Genomic DNA, 20,972 nt, shown 5'->3' on the forward strand with positions numbered 1-20,972 from the left:
TCGGGTCCGGTCGGGGGGGGGGGGGGAAGCAGGAGCGGTGGGGAAGCAGGAGCGGCAGCGACAGGCGGGTTGAGTCGGGTCCGGTCGGGGTGGGGGGGAAGCAGGAGCGGTGGGGAAGCAGGAGCGGCAGCGACAGGCGGGTTGAGTCGGGTCCGGTCGGGGGGGGGGGGAAGCAGGAGCGGTGGGGAAGCATGAGCGGCAGCGACAGGCGGGTTGAGTCGGGTCCGGTCGGGGGGGGGGGGGCGGGGGAAGCAGGAGCGGTGGGGAAGCAGGAGCGGCAGCGACAGGCGGGTTGAGTCGGGTCCGGTCGGGGGGGGGGGGGGGGGGGAAGCAGGAGCGGTGGGGAAGCAGGAGCGGCAGCGACAGGCGGGTTGAGTCGGGTCCGGTCGGGGGGGGGGGGCGGGGGAAGCAGGAGCGGTGGGGAAGCAGGAGCGGCAGCGACAGGCGGGTTGAGTCGGGTCCGGTCGGGGGGGGGGGGGGGGGGGGAAGCAGGAGCGGTGGGGAAGCAGGAGCGGCAGCGACAGGCGGGTTGAGTCGGGTCCGGTCGGGGGGGGGGGGGGCGGGGGAAGCAGGAGCGGCAGCTCGTCTTCTCTGAGGAGCAGTTCCTTCAGCTGCTCAGGGTGGGGACGCACTGGAGGACGGGCAGGGTGCTTGATCTCGGAGCTGGAGGCGTAGAGGTTACTAAAACCATCAGCCCCCATTTTGACGAGGTCTATGTGACTGAAGTGTCTCCCACCATGAAGTGGCAACTTAAAAAGAAACAGTACAGAGTTCTAGGTCGGGTCGGGTCCGGTCCGGGGGGGCAGTGGCGGGGGGGGCGGGGGGGAAAGCAGGAGCGGGAGTTGGCAGGAAGCAGGAGCTGGCCGTGGGAGGAGCCTTATTCACGCAGCCCCAGTGAGGCCATTCAGCCAGGGCTAGAGGGTGCGTGCTTCAGGCCCCTCCCACACAGTTTCGGGCGCCTGGAGCTACTGCACTTGCGTGCCCACTGTAGCGCACATGTGCAGAGCTCCCGGCACTGTTTTCGGCGCAGGGTCCTAGCTCCGCCCCCTACAGCTCCTGCTGCGCCGCGCCGAGGGTCAGAGGACCTGCAGGGAGGTGGAGAATACGGAGGGTTTTTTTAGGCGCACTTTGTGGCGCGAAAAACGGGCGCCCAGTTCGGAGGGGCACCCATTTTTTATCATGTGGAAACTTGGGCCCAAAGAGTGGGAGTTTTTGGCAAATTGCAGAGGAGGAGGAGTAAGGTGTCAGCACCATCAAGAGATGAGATCGAGGTAAGATCACGAAAGCAAGGACACTAACTGAAGTGTGGGGTTTCCTAAAGTCTTCAATCTCTGCAGGTGATTCTGGGTTGAATGGGACCAAGAGCTGTAACCATTGGTTGAAGTATTTGGTCGGACACATTGTACCGTGTTTTGTGGGTCTGAAAGGTTAGAGTTTGGATTAAGAATGAAGAGCCAAGTTCAGGAATATTATTCCGATTTTGTATATCAAGAAGTTATGGTCTGTGGAAGAGAATGTATGATACATTTGTAAGATAAGCCCTAAGACCCCTTGACTAGTGACAAGTTGTGACCAATGCTTGTTTTGTAGATGTTGGAATCGAGATCCCAATTGTCTGTGTTGTCCTTGAAGGAGGACCCGGAACTCTGAATGTAAGTAAAAAAAGAGAGACTTGCATTTAAATAGCACCTTTCACGACTTCAGGACATCCCAAAGCACTTTATCTCCAATGAAGTACAGCCAATGAAGTGTAGTCACTGTTGTAATGTAAGAAACGAGACAGCCAAGGTGCTCACAGCAAGCTCCCAGAAACAGTAGTGTGATGATAACCAGATATTTGTTTTTTAGTGATGTTGGTTGAGGCATAAATATTGGCCAGTATAATATTCTTCTGCGAATAATATCATGGGATCTTTTACGTCCACCGGAGAGGACCGACGAGGCCTCAGTTTAATAACTCATCTGAAAGACGGTACCTCCGACAGTGCAGCACTCCCTCAGTTCTGGGCCTCCGACAGTACAGCGCTCTCTCAGTACTGGCTACTGACTCTCCAACAGTGCAGTGCTCCCTCAGTACTGCCCTTCCGGCAGTGCAGCACTCCCTCAGTACTCCTTCAGTACTGTTCCTCTGCTAGTGCAGTACTCCCTCAATACTGCTCCTCCAATACTGCTCCTCCAATAGAGCAGCGCTCCCTCAATACTGGACACTGCCCTTATGACATTTCAGAGCTCCTCAGTACTGCCCCTCTGACTATACAGCACTCCCTCAGTACTGTCCCTCCAACAGTGCAGCATTCCCTCAGTACTGTCCCTCCGACAGTGCAGAGCTCCCTCAGTACTAGCCCTCTGACAGTGCAGCGGAGCCTCTGTTCTGGCCCTCCTACAATCCAGCACTCTCTCAGTACTGTACTGGAGTGTCAGTCTAGATTTTGTGCTCAAGTCTCTGGAGTGGGGAATTGATCTCACAACCTTCTGACCCACTGAGCCACAGCTGACATCATCTCTATCTATATATTAATAAAAATCTTGCATAGGACACACACTTCCTGTTCCTAAACCTTACTTCCTGTTGTCATGATTTGTCATCATATTTTCTGTCAGTCTTTACCATTTTAAATGACTATGTCAATATTTTCCATTCAATTTTGCTGGCAAGTGTCATGGTGTAGTTACAAGTCCTGGCTACCAGGTGGCTCTGTTAAACATGCAGAAGTGGGTGAAATTGAGTGCCTTTACGCCTCCCGTTCAGCCGTGAGCCCACACAATGAGCTCGGCAGATAGTGAACTCTGATACAGCATCACTCTTCCTCTGCCTAATCCTTCTCGGCAAGGGCCACGGGACAGTGACCAGGTACAGGGGGCTAGGCTATGATGGGAAGTGGTAGAAGCAGTGAGTGTGCTGAGGTCCAGAAATGGAGGAGAGGCTTGTGGCAATTGGCCACCCACTTGTGCTATGAACCGCCTGTGTTTTCTGTTTGGTGATCGTGATCTTTCTCTTGCAGACAATATACAGTGCGATGGGCAATGGGACACCTTGTGTAATAGTGGCGGGTTCGGGCCGAGTGGCTGATGTTCTGGCTAATGCGGCTAACCTGCCGATGGCTCAGATAACCATCTCCTTCATCCAGAAGCAGCTGCGCACATTCTTTGCTGAAAGCTACAACAGATTCTCCGAGCAGGAGATAATATCATGGACCAAAAAGGTACAATGCTGGCTCCTTGCTGGGGCTATCATCGCCCTCCCTCTTCTCTTAGAAACATAGGAACATAAGTAGGCCATTCAGCCCCTCAAGCCTATTCGGCCATTCAATGAAATTATGGCTGATTTGCGATCTAACTCCATATACCTGCCTTTGGCTCATATCCCCTAATTCCTTTGTTAACACAAAGCTATCGATCTCAAATTTAAAATTAATAATTGATCTAGCATCAATAGCTGTTTGCGGAATAGAGCTCCAAACGTCTACTCTTTGTGTGTAGGTGTGTTTCCTAATTTCACTCCCGAAAGTCTGGCTCTAATTTTTAGACGATGCCCCCTAGTCCTAAAATCCCCAACCAGCGGAAATAGTTTCTCTCGATCTATCCTATCTGTTCCTCTTAATATCTTGAAAAGTTCTATCAGATCATCCCTTAACCTTATGAATTCTAGGGAATACAACCCTAATTTGTGTATTTTCTCCTTGTAACCCAACCCAACCCTTGAAGTCCAGGTATCATTCTGGTAAACCTATGTTGCACTCCCTCCAAGGCCAATATATCCTTCCTAAGTACTCCAGGTGTGGTCTAACCAGAGTTTTTGTATAGCTGCAGCATAACGTCTACCCTCTTGTACTCTAGTCCTCTAGATATAAAGGCCAGCTTTCCATTAGCCTTTTTGATTATTTTCTGTATCTGTTTATGACATTTTAATGATCTGTGTACCTGGACCCCCAAGTCTCTTTGGACCTCCATTGTTTTTAGCTTTTCACCATTTAGAAAATATCATGTTCTATCCTTTTTAGGTCCAAAGTGGATGACCTCACATTTGCTTACATTGCAATCCAATAGCCATAGTTTTGCCCATTCACTTAATCTATCAATATCCCTTTGTAATTTTATGCTTTCATCTACACTGCCTAAATGCTGCCTATCTTTGTGTAATCGACAAATTTGGATATATGATTTTCTATGCCATCATCTAAGTAATTAATAAATATTGTGAATAGTTTAGGCCCTAATACAGATCTCTGCGGGACACCACTAGTCACATCCTGCCAATTTGAGTACCTACCCGTTATCCCTACTCTCTGCCTCCTGCCACTCAGCCAGATTCCTAACCAGGTCAATAATTTGCCCTCAATTCCGTGTGCTTCTACCTTAGTTAACAGTCTCTTATGTGGGACTTTATCAAATGCCTTCTGAAAGACCATATAAGTAACATCCATTGGCATTCCCCTGTCCACTACTTTAGTCACCTCCTCAAAAAATTCAATCGGGTTTGTCAGGCATGACTTACCTTTCACAATTCCATGCTGACGCTCTCTGATCAACTGAAAAATGTTGAGGTTTTCAGACACAATGGGCTAGATTTTACACTTTTGTGCAGATCACCCAAAAATGGGCAGTATTTCCGGCATGGGCGGTAAAAATGGGTTTTCAGATCGCCCGCTTGTCGCCCACTCTCAAAGCCCCTAGTCTCCATTTTGGAAATTGGGCATTACCATGAGCGATCTTAAATGGGCATCAGCGTTAAATCTCTCTGACCTTCTGCCGTAAAGTGTCGCCGTCCTTAGCAACGGCAAGGCAACACTCGTTTCTCGCGATTCAGGAGGTCGGGGTCATCATTACATCCACAGAAGAGGAGACAGAGAGAGAGGGAGCAAAGAGGGTCTGAAAGTGTGTGTAGGTGTGGTGTGTGCTTGTGTGGCTGTTGTGGGAGGCACGAGGGAGATTCACCAGCAGCATAAAGCCTACTAAGCACCAAGAACATAGTTGGCACCGAGGTTTTGACTAAAAAAGAATATATAACATGGAAGGGATAGAGGAGGCCCTGGAGCTGGTAGCCAGGAACACTGGTGGCAGAGGGCTCCCAGTGGTCCCAGAGCGCGGCACTGCACCCCAAGGTGCCACACCCCCATTGCCAACGACACATGAGAACCAGGAGAAACATCTTGCTTCTGGCTTGGAGCACGTTCCCACCTCGGGACCGTCCTCTCCCATATCCGTCTAAGCAGCGGTTCAGCTGTCATCCCCCCCACTGCAATGAAGCAGCACCCGAGGAACTCCTCGGCCAGGCGGCTTGGAATCAGGAAGGGAAGGGGAAGGGGTAGAGGTGGGGATGAGAAGCAGGGGGGGTGGTGGGAGGAAGGGTTGGTTTTTACAGAAATACTTGTGAATTCAGACAAATGTTCGGTTTAAATGTTTTTTATTTAACAAAACCTTGTTGCGCATTGGCTCAGATAGCTGCACCGTTACACACTGGTTATTCCTTAACATCAAAGGGTATAATTACACTTAACTTCAATCAACTTAAACTTTAACTGTCACCAGGGTGACGCCCACCATTGATGTATGACCTGCACACCCAGCAGTGTGTCAGCCTTGTAAATACCACCAACGTTTGTTCAGGCAAAGCGCTTATTTATGAGCTCTTGACGTAAGAGTCTTGCAGCTATGATGCCACCACGGGCCCTTTCATACGGTCGATTGGGGGGTGGGGGCATGGTTTCATCGTCAGCCTGATTGTCTGGCCCGATGTCAGCGTCCATCTCCTTGTCCTCCTCTTCCTCTCTCTACTGAGGTGGACCGTCACACCCTTCTGGCAATTCTTGTCCCCTCCTGATAGCCAAGTTGTGCAGCATGGAGCAGACCACCACGAATTGAGCTACCTGCTCAGGGTGGAATTGGAGCTCGCCTCCTGAGTAGTCCAGGCATCTAAAGCGCTGCTTAAGCACTCCAATGGTTTTCTCCACGATATTGCGAGTGGCTCTGTGGCTCTCATTGTATCGCTTCTTGGCTTCAGTGTGGGTATCATGCAGGGGGATCATCAGCCAGGTGGCGAGGCCATATCGTTTGTCACTAAGCATCCAGCATTGACCTTGTGGCTGATTGTTAAACAAGTCAGATACAGTGCTCTCATGCAGGATGTGAGCATCATAGATGTTGCCCGGAAATTTTGCATTCACTGCCATAATAATTTGCTGGTGGTCGACAACAAGTTGCACATTCAAGGAGTGGAATCCCTTGCGGTTCCTGAAAACCTTTGCATCCTGAAAAGGTGCCTGCATCACGATGTGCGTACAGTCTATTGCTCCCTACACCCTGAGAAAGTTAGCAATTCGGTAGAATCCTAGAGCCATCTCAATCTGAGCCTCCCTGGTCATAGGGAAGCTGATAAAGTCCATCCTGCGTGTGTACAGGGCTTCAGTGACCTGTCTAATGCAGCAATGTGTGGCATGCTGAGACCTACCGCAAATATCGCCAGCTGAGGCCTGAAAAGAACCCGACGCGTAGAACGACAGTGCCTCAGTGACTTTGACCTCGATGGACAGTGCAGTCCTGATGGTGCCGGCAGGCTGCAGATCTCCCCTTATGAGCTGGCATATCTCACTGATAACCTCTTTGTGGAAGCGCAGTCTCCGAAGGCAGGTGGTGTCGGGCAAGTTGAGGCAAGACCGCTTCTCCCTGTACTTGCGGGGGGGTGTAATGTCTGGTCCTCCTCATCAGTCTGGCACGTCTTACATTGGGCACATGATGCTGCGGAGCATACCTGCTGCCATCTCAGGTCTGCAGCATGTAATTGGTCATCAAGAGAGGGTGAGAAATGACAGGCCCCATTCCAATAGCTATCTGTTTTCCACCAATTGGTTACAATGAATGAATGTCCTGACGAAGACACCTATTAAATTCCAATCATCCACAGTAAGATGTTTGTTCAGATGTTCACACCACCTCCAACCACCTCCAGAGTACATCCGAACTCCCCTGAGATTGAAGCAGAGCAGCCTTTTAAATGATGCAACATATGATTTAGAATATGGCGTCCATACCGCTGTGAGTAGTTCCGGTTAGTTCCACTTTTTCCCGGCAGTTTTTTGGTGAGCGATATTGTGGGCGAGATGTGTGCGAGGTGGTGAAAGTGACGCTGGGCGATCTCCTGGGCATTAATTTTGGCAAATGTGATCTTTACGACAAAATAAAGTGGGCGGTCGATATTATTGAATCTCGGCGTTAATTACATGCCGAAAGTAACGCTGGGCGTTGGTTTCGCCCATTCTGATGATTCCGCCCCAAAAAAGTGGGTGGGCGGTATTATTTTTTCCCGGCATTACGCACATGGGGAAAGTAACGCTTGCCGATAAGTTTCCGAAAAATGGGCATCAGTTTCCATTTTGTGCCTAAATGGGCGATATCTGGGCGTTATACCTCATTTCAGCGGTAAAATGGATGTTAAGTGGGTGTTTATGCATGCAAAAAAAGTGTAAAATCTAGCCCAATATCCTTAATTATAGACTCTAACAATTTCCTGACAACAGATGTTAGGTTAACTGGTCTATAATTCCCTGGTTTCCCTCTCTCGCCATTCTTAAATAGTGGAGTGACGTGCACAATTTTCCCATCTAAAGGAATGGTTCCTGAATCAATAGAACTTTGGAAGATTATAATTAGGGCATCTACAATGTGCTCACCTACTTTCTTTAAACCCTGGGGTAACAATCATCTGGTCCTGGGGATGTGTCACTTTTTTGTGCCATTACTTTTTTTATTACTGTTATTTTACTTAAATTAATTTTATTGAGTCCCAATCCCTGATTCAATATTAGTTTCCTTGGGATGGTGGCATGCTATCCTCTTCCTCTACTGTAAATACTGCCGCAAAGTAATTATTCAACATGTCCGCCATTTCCTGATTATCATTGACAATATCCCTGCTTTCAATTTTTAAGGGGCCGGCATTGCTCTTGTCTACCCTCTTTTTCCTAATATAATTTTGTTGTTCCTTGCAAGTTTCTTTTCATATTCCCTTTTTGTAGCTCTTAATATCTGTTTTATGACCCTTTTCAGGCAGTGCATTCCTGATCATAACTCACCGCATACTTTTTTTTCCTCTTCTGCCCTCCAGTTCATTTGCCAATGACCTTAAATCTGTATCTTCTTCTTACCGACCCTCCTACCGACCCTCCTACCTCCTTATTTATTCTGTCAAAAACCTTCATGATTTTGAACACCTCTATTAAATCTCTCCGCATAACTGAAGTCCCTCATTCCTGGTACCATTCCAGTAAATCTCCTCTGCATCTTCTCCAAGGGCTCGACATCCTTCCGCAATGATTTCTTTCACCAGTCGATGGTGCAGCCATCAGGGACCAATGATTTATCCACCTTTGACTTTACTAATTATTTCAGAACCAATTCCTTCTCTTCAGTTATCTCTAGCAATTGTTCCACATCCTCTTCTGGTACATTTACGTTTGCACTTCCAGCATCATTTGTAAAAACAGATGTAAAATATTTAATAACTCTGCCGTACTTACATCCTCCACAATTACACCCCTTCCTTCATTCCTAAGTGTCCTACACTCTCACTTTTCTTTCACTTTTTAAATGTCTTTTAAGGATCTTTTGATTTCTTTTATATTTCATTCAAACACTTCCTGCACATGTTTCATATACGGGGCACTATGCTCCTGTTGCTGACCTCCTCAGCCACCTGTGCCCACGCCTTCTTGGTGACAGCAGCAGGTTTCCTCTTGCCGTTGCTGGGGAATATTGTCCTTTTTTACATTCCCTTTGAGCTTTGCTCTTCTTCCTTTACTCTTCCCTGCTACACTCTCTATATCCCTTAGGACTTTCTTTTTTATTTTTCACTTGAACTTTACTATACGGCTGTATTTCAAGTTTCAGTTTCTCTTTAATCTATTTATCTGTGGAGCTGTTCTCTGCTGATACTCCTTTTCACCTTATATAAATATATTTATTTTTTACTTTATGTATCTCATACTTAAAGCTTCCCCATTACTTATCGGGCATAAACCTTAGCTGAGCAGTCACTCTCACATCAAACATCCCCCATCCAACATCATCATTTTACTTCCGAGTTTCGCGACCCGGATAATGTGATTTAATCTCCACTATTTAAAGGGCCAGTACAATCATAGAATTTGGAGGCTTTGGGAGGATTTCATTAGAAAGGAAAAAATTAGAACTGGAATCAGGAAGGTCAAAGGCTGCGCCCGGATTCAACAAGACCTCACTTGGTGTACTGCTGGGGGGCAGCTAGGAACCGGAATGAGGTCCTATTCCCCAGCAACGGCAAGAGGAAACCTGCTGCTGTCACCAAGAAGGCGTGGGCACAGGTGGCTGAGGAGGTCAGCAACAGGAGCATAGTGCCCCGTATATGGAACATGTGCAGGAAGTGTTTGAATGACCTAACTAGGTCAGGAAAAGTAAGCAAAGTTGCAGATTCACCTATATCCTGTAGTGCACCCCCTCACTCTGTCTTGTCAATCAAACTCCGCCACTTCACTCCTCACTGCCACTTAAGTTTCAAGAGCACCTATCGTTCACTTTCTATGCACTTCCTAATGTCCCCATTTATCAGAGTGGCTATTTGCACTAGGTTCTAACAAGGTGCTTAACCCAGGTAGGAAATTATCGAAATAGTTCAGGAGTCCCAGAAATGACTGCAGCTCCATCACATTCTGTGGTCGCGGCGCGTTCTTGATGGCCTCCGTCTTGGCGTCGGTGGGTCTGATGCCGTCTGCTGAGATTCTCCTTCCCAAGAATTCGACGTGCTGTGTCAGGAAAACACACTTCAAGCATTTCAACCTGAGCCCCACGCGATCCAACCAACTAAGAACCTCCTCCAGATTCTTCAAGTTCTCCATGGTGTCCCGACCTGTAACCAATATCTCGTCCTGGAAGACCACTGTACAAGGAACCGACTTTAGCAGGCTCTCCATGTTCCGCTGGAAGATCACCGCGGCCGACCAAATCCCGAACGGGCACCAGTTGTAGATAAACAGACCTTTGTGCGTGTTGATGCAGGTAAGGCCTTTCTAAGACTCCTCCAGCTCCTGCGTCATGTAGGCCGAGGTCAGGTCCAGCTTGGTGAATGTCTTCCCTCCAGCTAGGGTTGCAAATAGGTCGTCTGCCTTGGGTAGCGGGTACTGGTCCAGCAGTGAAAAACAGTTAATCGTTACTTTATAGTCCCCACAAATTCTAACCGTGCCGTCCGGGACAATCGGACTGGCCCAGTTGTTGAATTCTACCAGCGCGATGATGTCTTCACGTTGCAGCCTGTCCAGCTCGATTTCCACTTTTTCACGCATCATGTATGGTACCGCCCGAGCCTCGTGGTGGATGGGTTGCGTACCAGGAACCAAATGGATCTGCACTTTCGCCCCTGAGAAGCTTCCAATGACTGGCTTGAACAATGATGGGAACTTGCTCAGAACCTGGGTACATAAGGCGTCGTCGACAGACGAAAACGCTCGGATGTCGTCCTAGTTCCAACGGATTTTTCCCAGCCAGCTTCTGCCAAACAACATGGGAGTTCGTGCACTGCTCCATTGTAGGAGACTTTGACTTCTGCATTGCCAATTACAGGGATTAGGTCCTTGGTGTAAGTCCTTAGTTTGGTGTGAATGGGGCTGAGCTTGGGCCTGTGTGCCTTTTTGCCCCACAGCCTGTCGAAGGCCTTTTTACTCATTATGGACTGACTTGCTCCAGTGTCTAGCTCCATAGATAGTGCACGAATTCCCACTGTGGATTGTGCCAGGGGATGGCCCCATGTTATTTGGCAGAAGCTTGCTGGGAAAAATCTGCCGTTCAGTTCAACTTTCAACATTATTGGTGGACACTTCGTGGTGAATGTGTGTACCCTGTACATTTCTGCCTCCTCAGTACGAGTCTCCAATTCAGCCTGATCCTCTGTAGATCAATCTTCCTCTGCAACATGGTGGTTTGCAGGGTTTGCAGCTCGCCTGTACATTCATTGGAAGTGTCCCATTGTTCTGCAACCATTGCACGCATAGTGCTTAAAACGGCATTGATGGGGCCGATGATCATCTCCGCAGTGCCAACAGGGTGTTAACTGCCTCGCATTAACAGTTGATGGCAGACTCTGGGTCAATTGTGATCGTGCCACAGCAGCCGGTGTTAACGTTCTGCCATGTACATTTCTGCTCGAGACCGATGTTACTTTCTGCACAGTACTGACTGAAAGTTCTTTGTTCTGCGAAATCTACTTGGTGTTGTCGTTGGTGAACATAAATGCCCGGGCTATCGTTGTGGCTTTACTTTGATTCGGAGTTTCTACAGTCAACAGTTTGTGAAGGATTGTCTCATGTCCAGTGCCCAATACAAAAAAAGTCTCTGAGCATTTGTTCTCGGAATCCCTCAAACTCACAATGTCCTGCGAGGCGCTCTAGTTCGGCGACCCAGCTCGCCACTTCCTGGCTCTCCGATCGTTGACACGTATAGAACTGATATCTCGGCATCAAAATGCTTTCCTTAGGATTTAGGTGCTCCCGGACCAGCGTACACAATGCTTCGTAAGATTTCTCTGTTGGTTTTGCCGGGGCCAGGAGATTCTTCATGAGGCCATAGGTTGTTGCCCCACAGTTAGGAGGATCGCCCTTCGTTTGGTAGCGTTCTCGTCCCCTTCCAGCTCGTTGGCCACGAAGTATTGGTCGAGTCTCTCCACGAAGGCCTCCCAATCATCCCCTTCTGAGAACTTCTCCAGGATGCCGACTGTTCTTTGCATTTTCACGAGGTTGTTTGTTACCTTGTCACCAATTATTACACTCATAATAAAGGATGAGACTCAGTACTGTGTGTAATGAGCAAGTGTGACCTTAGCTCCTTTAATAAGACTCCAGAGTGCAGGTACCTTGTGGGTGGCCTGCTTATATACTGTGCTCCCAAGGGATGCTGGGATCCCTTGGGACTCCAACAGGTGGGCCCTCTGGTGGTCAGGTGTCACGCAGGTTACAAAGGTTTTTTTGAAACAGGATCAGTATCCATTACCGAGGGCTGATGACCTGTTCGCCATCCTAGCTGGTGGAAAGTCGTTCACCTATATGGCCCAGGAGCTTGTCGACACTTCGAAGAAATTCAACTGCATCAACACCCATAAAGAACTGCTCGTCTACAACAGGTGTCCTTTTGAGATTCATTTGGCTGCAGCCATATTTCAGAGGAATATGGAGAGTTTACTGAAGTCCATTCCTAGAACCGTCATGTTTCAAGATGACATTCTGGTCACAGGTCGCGACACTGCTGAACATCTGAACAATCTTGAAGAAGTCCTACAGTATCTGGACAAAGTGGGACTCAGGCTGAAATGCTCGAATTGTGTATTCATGGCACCTGAAGTCAAATTCCTCGGGAGGAAGATTGCTGCTGATGGCATCAGGCCCACTGATTCGAAAACCAAGTCCATCAAAAATGCACCCAGGCCTCAGAATGTGATGGAGCTGCGTTCGTTCCTTGGGCTGCTCAACTACTTTGGTAATTTCTTACCCAGATTGAGCACTTTACTAGAGCCACTGAATGTGTTACTAAGAAAAGGCGACAACTGGGTCTGGGGTGCGTCTCAAGGTAGAGCTTTTGAGAAAGCCAAGAATCTACTATGTTCAAACAAGTTGCTTGTTCATTATGGTCCATGTAAGCGACTTGTATTGGCCTGCGATGCTTCATCATATGGGGTTGGCTGCATACTCCAACAAGCAAATGAATCGGGCAAGATACAACCTGTTGCATATGCTTTGAGAAGTCTGTCTAAAGCAGAAAGAGCTTACAGTATGGTAGTGAAAGAAGCTTTGGCCTGTGTGTATGGGGTAAAAAAAATGCCCCAGTACCTGTTTGGTCTTCGTTTTGAATTAGAGACGGATCACAAGCCACTCATTTCATTGCTTGCGGAAAACAAAGGTATTAATACCAATGCATCAACCCGTATTCGAAGGTGGGCGCTGACATTGTCTGCCTATGATTATATTATTCATCATAGAGCTGGCACTGAGAATTGTGCCGATGCACTGAGTCGTCTGCCCTTACCCACAACTGAGATGGAGACGCCTCAACCTGCAGTTCTATTGTTAGTAATGGATGCTTTTGAAAGTGAAGGAACCCTTGTCACTGCTCAACAAGTTAGAATCTGGACCAACCATGACCCTATTTTATCGGTTGTGAAACGGTGTGTACTCAGTGGTGATTGGTCTGCCATACCTATGGAGATGCGTGAGGAGATCAAACCTTACATCCGTCGCAAGGATGAGCTGTCCATTCAGTCAGACTATTTACTGTGGTAAACTGCAGTACGTGGACGACGCCTGCGTCTGCGCATATTCTGAGGCTGAACTCCATGATATAGTCGATGAGGCGTATGAAAGCATGGGCCTTACGCTTATTATCCGTAAGACAAAGGTTGTCCACCAGTCTGTCCTCGCTGCACAGCACTGCCCCCCAGTCATCAAGATTCACGGCGCAGCCCTCGTCAACGTGGACCACTTCCCATACCTCGGGAGCCTTTTATCAACAAAGGCAGACATTGATGCGGAGATTCAACATCGCCTCTAGTGCTCCAGTGCAGTCTTCGGCTGCCTGAGGAAACGAGTGTTCGAAGACCAGGCCCTCAAACCTACCACCAAGCTCATGGTCTACAGGGCTGTAATAATACCCTCCCTCCTGTATGGATCAGAGGCATGGACGATGTACAGAAGACACATCAAGTCGCTGGAAATATATCACCAACGATGTCTCCGCAAGATCCTGCAAATCCCCTGGGAGGACAGATGCACCAACACCAGTGTTCACGCCCAGGCTAACATCCCCAGCATTGAAGCACTAACCACACTCGATCAGCTTCACTGGGCAGGCCACTTAGTCCACACGCCAGACACGAGGCTCCCTAAGCAATTGCTCTATGCGGAACTCCTTCATGGCAAACGAGCCAAAGGTGGGCAGCAGAAACGTTACAAGGACACCTTCAAAGCCTCCCTGGTGAAGTGCGACATCACCACTGACGCCTGGGAGACCCTGGCCGAAGACCGCCCTAGGTGGAGAAAGTGCATCCGGGAGGGTGTTGAGCTCTTCGAATTTCAACGCTGCGAGCGTGAAGAGATCAGGAGCAGGCAGCGGAAAGAGCGTGCGGCAAATCAGTCCCACCCACCCCTTCCCTTGACGAATATCTGTCCCACCTGTGACAGGGTCTGTGGCTCTCGTGTTTCATTGTTCAGCCACCAAAGAACTCACTTTAGGAGTGGAAGCAAGTCTTCCTCGATTCCGAGGGACTGCCTATGATGATTACTATGGGGTAATCGTGTAATCATGCCTAAGAAAGATAGAGAAAAATTTGTACGTGAACTTCATAGCATTCATCCTGGTATTGTCATGATGAAGTCCATTGCTAGGTCTCATGTATGGTGGCCTGGAATTGACTCTGATCTGGAATCATGTGTGCATCAGTGCAATACTTGCATGCAGCTAAGTAAAGTACCAGCGGAATCTCCGCTGAGTGTTTGGTCGTGGCCATCCAAACCATGGTCGAGGATCCACATTGATTTTGCAGGCCCGTTCCTAGGAAAGATGTTTTTTGTCGTAGTGGATGCATATTCTAAGCGGATAGAGTGTGTTATTATGTCATCCAGCACGTCTACAGCTACCATTGAGAGCCTTCGTATCATGTTTGCTACTCATGGTTTGCCTGACATTGTTGTGAGCGACAACGGATCTTGCTTCACAAGTCTTGAGTTCCAGGAGTTCATGAAACTCAATGGCATCAGACATGTGAGATCAGCTCCATTCAAGCCTGCTTCTAATGGTCAAGCAGAGCGTGCCGTTCAAACGATCAAGCAAAGTAGGAAACGTGTAACTCAGGGTTCACTGCAGAGTCGGTTGTCATGTATATTGCTCAGTTACAGGTCAAGACCTCATACGCTTACTGGGGTTCCTCCTGCTGAACTACTGATGAAGAGAAATCTCAAGACCAGGCTTTCTCTCCATCCTGATTTGAATGATGGTGTTGAAAACATACGTCAAAGTCAGCAATGGTATCCTGATCGTGTGGCCGTGTCTCATGACATCTCAGTCAACGATTCGGTTTATGTACTGAACTATGGTCAAGGTCCAAAGTGGATCGCCGGCACTGTTACAGCCAAGGAGGGTAACAGGGTTTATTGTCCTGCTCAAGAATAGGCAAACATGTAGGAAACATCTTGACCAGGTTAAACTGCGGCACACGGATGAACTGGAATCGAGTGAGGAAGATGCAGTCAGTGACCAACCAACCATTGTTCACTCATCAGAGGACTCTGCTGACATTACTGACTCTGAACCTTTAGTTTCTGATGTGGTCGTGGCCACTCCCATCAGATCGGCTACTCAGCCCTCAGTCTCAACGGACTCAGAATGCTTGCCCAAAGCTAAAGTTGAACTGAGACGATCAACTCGTGAGAGGAAAGTCCCAGACCATCTTAATTTGTAAAAAGACTGTTGTTAAGTTTTTAAAAGGGGGATGTTGTTGTATATTAATGCTTGAGGGTCATCAGACACCAGAGGGCGCCGCGGTCGGAGGTCATCGGGCTCTACGCATGTGGCATGTGTGCTTGGTCACCTGTGTATAAGCTGGGTGTCTTTGTCAAGCTGGCACTCTTGGCTGGAATAAAGATGGATCAGGTTGCACCTGAGTGAGTTTACAGACTCTTGAGTCATTACACAGACAATCACAGGTCTGTCATGCTCCCTTGCAGGAGAAGAGAGACAGAATACAAAGGAGAGGACCGGAGGTGGACCCCCGCAGATCGTGGTGCTCACCAATGCAGAATAGGAGGCTTTGGATATTAGTGGCATATCCGCCTCCCTGAGCATCAGAGATGGTGAGACTGGTTTGCTGCAGGGTGACAATCTCAGACCCACATCTCCTAAGTCAGTGTGACTTCAATTCAGCACCAAATGAAATATGATCATCATCATGTGCATTTTAACATTTGTACATTCCCATGAACAAATCACCTCCATCTCTTCTCTCCTCCAGTGCCATCAGGCGAAGAACAGCAGCCCTTTGTTGATGAGGATTCCTGAGAGGAGCTTATTCCTGCTGAGGGTGCACTGTCACAGGACACATGCCAACCAGGCACCAGCACAGATATGGCACTTGGGTGGATCCTGTTAGACAGCTAGGTGGGATCTCACCTGGTGACTCACAGAGATTGGTGGTAGGGACAGCAGTGGAGTGTCCCCATCGGAGGGCACAGACCTCTCCAAGCTCTGCCCAGCTGGACACAGCTGCTGTATCCCATAGGTTGAGTCGCGGTGCGCTAATGAATCCCTGCAAGCCCTAACCACAGCCATGCAGCCGATGAATAGCAACACGTATGCCCCCTTAATCAGTATGACAGATCTTAATCAGTTATCCTTTGTCCCCTAGCAGCAAGCCTTTAAGGCGGGCTCCAGATCTGAACATGTTGGGGATGTTGGACTACCTCTGTATGAAAGCATCGTGGCAGCCCCCAGGGAATCAGGCACAGTCCTGCATGAACCTGTGTTGGTGCATACGATCAATCTCACCTCCGTTTTAACGGTGACTTTCCCAAACCTCGAGAAACTTGTGCAGGAACTGTTAAATTCAAATTGCAATGAAAGTCTCTTTCAAATTGCTTTATTTAAATATTATAATCAGTCTCTCCAGAGGGGGTTATTCACACACACCCAAACCTGCCTCATTTAAACCAGAAGTGGGAGCATTGGAGACAGGTTGGGGTGGGGTTGGGTTCCGATTTTTGGAATTTTAACCCTCTCTTGCCTGTCATAGGGGGTTAAGATTTCCCCTGTTGAATTTGGAGGTAACAAAGGCATGGATGAGGGTTTCAGCAGCAGGTGAGCTGAGGCAGGGATGGAGATGGGCAATGTTACAGAGGTGGAAATAGGTAATCTTCCTGATGAGGAGGTTGTGAGGTTGGAAGCTCAGCTCACGGTCAAATAAAATGGTAAGGATGCAAACAGTCTGATTCAGCCTCAGCCAGTGGCCAGGGAGAGGAATGGAGTTGGTGTATCAATGGCTGAGGGGACAGAGAGTGACGCTCATGGTGAATGAGAGAAAAGGTGGTGAGAAACTGCAGTGATTCAGGTGGGTAGTCCACGGGCCATTAAAAACCCAGGCTTGCTGTCAACTAATCTGGGCACCTGGACATGCTGCCCCTGCTTCAGGTCTTACTGATGTACTTATTCATCTTGTGTTGAGTGAGTTAACAGCTGCATTGTTCCTTGCTCCTCAGATTCAGGACATAATCAGGATGCAGGAGCTGCTGACTGTCTTCAGAGCAGAGAAGTCAAGGAACGATGAGCTGGATGTTGCTATTCTGCAGGCCTTATTCAAAGGTAGGTAAAGGTGCGTGTAAGCAGGCCTGTAAAATAGGAACGGTAGAGCACTGGATGGTCCAGTTAATGTTGGGCCTTAGGCTCTGGGACTTGGATTCAGATACAACGCTGACAGATAGTATATCAATATTCATTGAGAGAAAGAGAGCACAGATTTGTTAAAGGTAAATCAGGTTTAACTAACTTGATTGAGTTTTTTGATGAGGTAACAGAGAGGATTGATGAAGGCAATGCAGTTGACATAGTGTACATGGATTTCCAAAAGGCGTTTGATAAAGTGCCACATATAGGCTTGCCATCAAAGCTGAAGCCCATGGAATAAAAGGGACAGCGCAGCATGGATACGAAATTGGCTAAGTGACAGGAAACAGAGAGTAGTGGTGATCAGTTGTTTATCAGACTGGAGGAAGGTATTCCCAGGGGTCGGTACGAGGATATATATTAATGACTTAGATATAGATGTACAGGGCACATTTTCAAAGTATGCAGATGTCACAAAACTTGGAAGTGTAGTGAACAGTGAGGAGGACAGTGATAGTCAAGAGTTCATAGACAGACTGGTGAAATGGGCAAACTCATGGCAAATGAAATTTAATGCAGAAAAGTGAGAAGTGATACATTTTGTTTGGAAGAACAAGGAGAGGCAATATAAACTAAAGGGTACAATTCTAAAGTGGGTGCATGAACAACGAGACCTGGGAGTGTATGTGGACAAATCATTGAAGGTGGCAGGGCAGGGTGAGAAAGCGATTAAACAAAGCATACAGGATCCTGGGCTTCATAAATAGAGGCATAGAGTACAAAAGCAAGACGTTATGATGAATCATTATAAAACACTGGTTTGGCCTCAACTGGAGTATTGTGTCCAATTCTGGGCACCGCATTTTAAGAAGGATGTGACGGCCTTAGAGAGGGTGCAGAAAAGATTTACAAGAATGGTTCCTGGGATGAGAGACTCAGTTACATGGATAGACTGGAGAAGCTGGGGTTGTTCTCCTTAGAGCAGAGAAGGTTGAGAGGAGATTTGATAGAGGTGTTTCTGCATCATCACTCTCTTATTGCTCTTCCACCACTGCCTGGCCAGGTTGCAGTTATTGGGTATCTTTTGTTTTTTTTATTCATTCATGGAACGTGGGTGTCATTGGCAAGGCCAGCATTTATTGCCCATCCCTAATTGCCCTTGAGAAGGTGTTGGTGAGCCGCCTTCTTGAACTGCTGCAGTCTGTGTGGTGAAGGTATTCCTACAGTGCTGTTAGGGAGGGAGTTCCAGGATTTTGACCCAATGACGATGAAGGAACGGCGATATGCCTGTATTTCCATGGTGTGTGCAACTTAGAGGGGAACTTGGAGGTGGTGGTGTTCCCATGCGCCTGCTGCCCTTGTCTTTATAGGCGATAGAGGTCGCGGGTTTGGCGAGTTGTTGCATGTACCTTGAACATGGTACACACTGCAGCTATGGTACGCTGGTGGGAGAGGGAGTGAATGTTTAAGGTGAAATCAGAAAGGCACCAGGTGAGCACAGGGGGGAAAAGAAGAACTGTAAGCTTACACCATCTGCAGCTTGTAAATCAGAAGAGATTGTGGGATGAGGGGAAAGTGGGATGTGAGAAGGGGGATTAGGGATGAGGATTCCATCATTTTCAATGATTTCAGTAGCTTGGCTATCTGGCCACGGCCTCAGCATGGCCATTCCAATGATGGCCAGCAGCGTCTCCTCCATGGGGGTTAGAACATGCAGGCGCGCTTGTCCCTCTCCAAGTCGTTCTTCCTGTCTTTGGTTGTGCGCCAGCGTTAGAGAACTATGTCAGTGAGTGTCATGTAATCTGTTTGCATGATGCTGCTGTCATGGTTGTATAGCTGGCAGTGTGTGTAACCTGTGAGATGTGGGTGTGAGGCTTGCAGCAGTGCTAAGTGTATAAGGATGAGGTGAAGCTATGAATGTGAGGTATGAGTCCTGATTGATAGAGATTGTTGGTAGGTGAGTGATGGGGATGTGGTGCATTGAGCAGTGGCTGAGGCTAGTGGTGCAGTTGGTAGGATATGGCATTTAAAGATGCATTCACTGACCTTGATCACTCGTGTGAGGTCATTGGACTTCTTGTGGGACTGGATCCAGGTCCACGGGGCTAGACTTCTGTCATTGACTTCCACGGCTACCTTCTCCCACTGCCATCTGAGTGTGTGTCTGGAGGGCCTCCTGGCACAACTCTGCACTTTTCCAGCTCCTCCACCAAAATCTCCAGTGCAGCATTGGAATACCTTGGAGCCTGCTCTCTCCCATGTTGTGCCATTCCTCACTGTTTCCCAGGTCCAATTCAGTTGTAGAATGACTTCCAGCACCTGCTCCAGCCACAATGCACCTCCACTTTAAGAGGTGAAGGCTAGCTTTAAGCAGTGCAGGCTAGCTTTAACTGGTGCCAGCAAGTAACGATTTTGCTCCCCCCTGCCGATGCGTGCAGACAATCAACAGCATGATTAGTGCTGGCTCCACACTGAAATCATTGAAATGAGCAGGCTGCACACAGTTGGCGAGCTGCCTGCATTACATTGAGCGGGCGCAGGTTAATCGCGCATTGTGATTTCTGTGCCCGTTTTCGGGGCTTATCGAATTGAGTCTACTCAGACTCAAAAATGGGAGGAATTGGTTTGATTGTGTGCTTTATTTGAAGAGTATGATCTGCTTGTGATGCATCTGTCTGAAGCATTTAAAAAGACCCATTTCCTTTCTTATTATGGTCCAGCCTCTAGTTTCCGTGGGCACCAAGGGCAGGAGACCCTGGATCATCAACTGAAGCTGGCTGTAACCTGGAACAGGGTGGACATTGCCAAGAGCAACATTTTTACTGAAGACAAAGAGTGGAAGGTGAGTCCTGGCCCATTTGTGTGTGGTGATTGTATTTTTTTATGGATGAGATTTCCTCTTTATCAGTTTTCCCATCTCAAGATGCAAAACCAATAGTGCCTTCGAAAGTATGGAAAAAGAATAAGAAAATGAGTCAATTCCTGTTGGCTTCTTCTGACCTAGATCTGCGGCACAAACAGCAGTATCAAACCTTATCTGCTGACGCACTTGTGAAGCGCGTTGGGTCAATATGCAAATCGAAGATGCTGTTCCTATTGACAACCTAACTTCCTCAGCAACTGAAATTATTTTCTGAGCAGAATGAGAATCTTAGAACACAGAAATCATTCCCCATATCCTTTAATATCCCACCCGGTCTAATCCCACTCTCCCCCTCACTTCCCATAACCTTTAATATCCCATCCAGTCCAATCCCACACTCCTGCTCACACACCATACCCTTTAATATCCCACCCAGTCTAATCCAATCTCCCCCTCACTCTCCATATCCTTTAATATCCTACCCACCTTAATCACACTCTCCCGCTCACTCCCCAAAGCTTTTAATATCCCACCCAGTCTGTTCCACTCTCTCACTCACTCCCCATACCATTTAATATCCCACCCATTCTAATACCACTCTCCCGCTCACTCCCATTAAAATTTAATATCGCACCCATTAATATCCAACTATCCTCAATCCCCATACTTGTTAACATTTATCTTCTTCAAACTACTCTCTGATTTCCATTTAAAACTATTCATGGGCTTC

The 20,972-nt window shown here is 48.0% G+C and overlaps 1 protein-coding gene across 1 annotated transcript in view; it reads left to right on the forward strand.

Moving 5' to 3' along the window:
• trpm2 (transient receptor potential cation channel, subfamily M, member 2) overlaps positions 1-20,972 on the forward strand; it is a 410,019-nt gene that overhangs the window by 95,978 nt on the left and 293,069 nt on the right. The window contains exons 8-11 of the mRNA XM_070876247.1: positions 1,591-1,652; positions 3,003-3,203; positions 17,256-17,358; positions 20,100-20,221. Coding sequence (XP_070732348.1) covers positions 1,591-1,652; positions 3,003-3,203; positions 17,256-17,358; positions 20,100-20,221 — 488 coding nt within the window. The remainder of the gene's footprint in view (positions 1-1,590; positions 1,653-3,002; positions 3,204-17,255; positions 17,359-20,099; positions 20,222-20,972) is intronic.

The sequence above is a fragment of the Pristiophorus japonicus genome, chromosome 3 (assembly GCF_044704955.1).
Source record: "Pristiophorus japonicus isolate sPriJap1 chromosome 3, sPriJap1.hap1, whole genome shotgun sequence".
Taxonomy (NCBI): Eukaryota; Metazoa; Chordata; class Chondrichthyes; family Pristiophoridae; genus Pristiophorus; species Pristiophorus japonicus.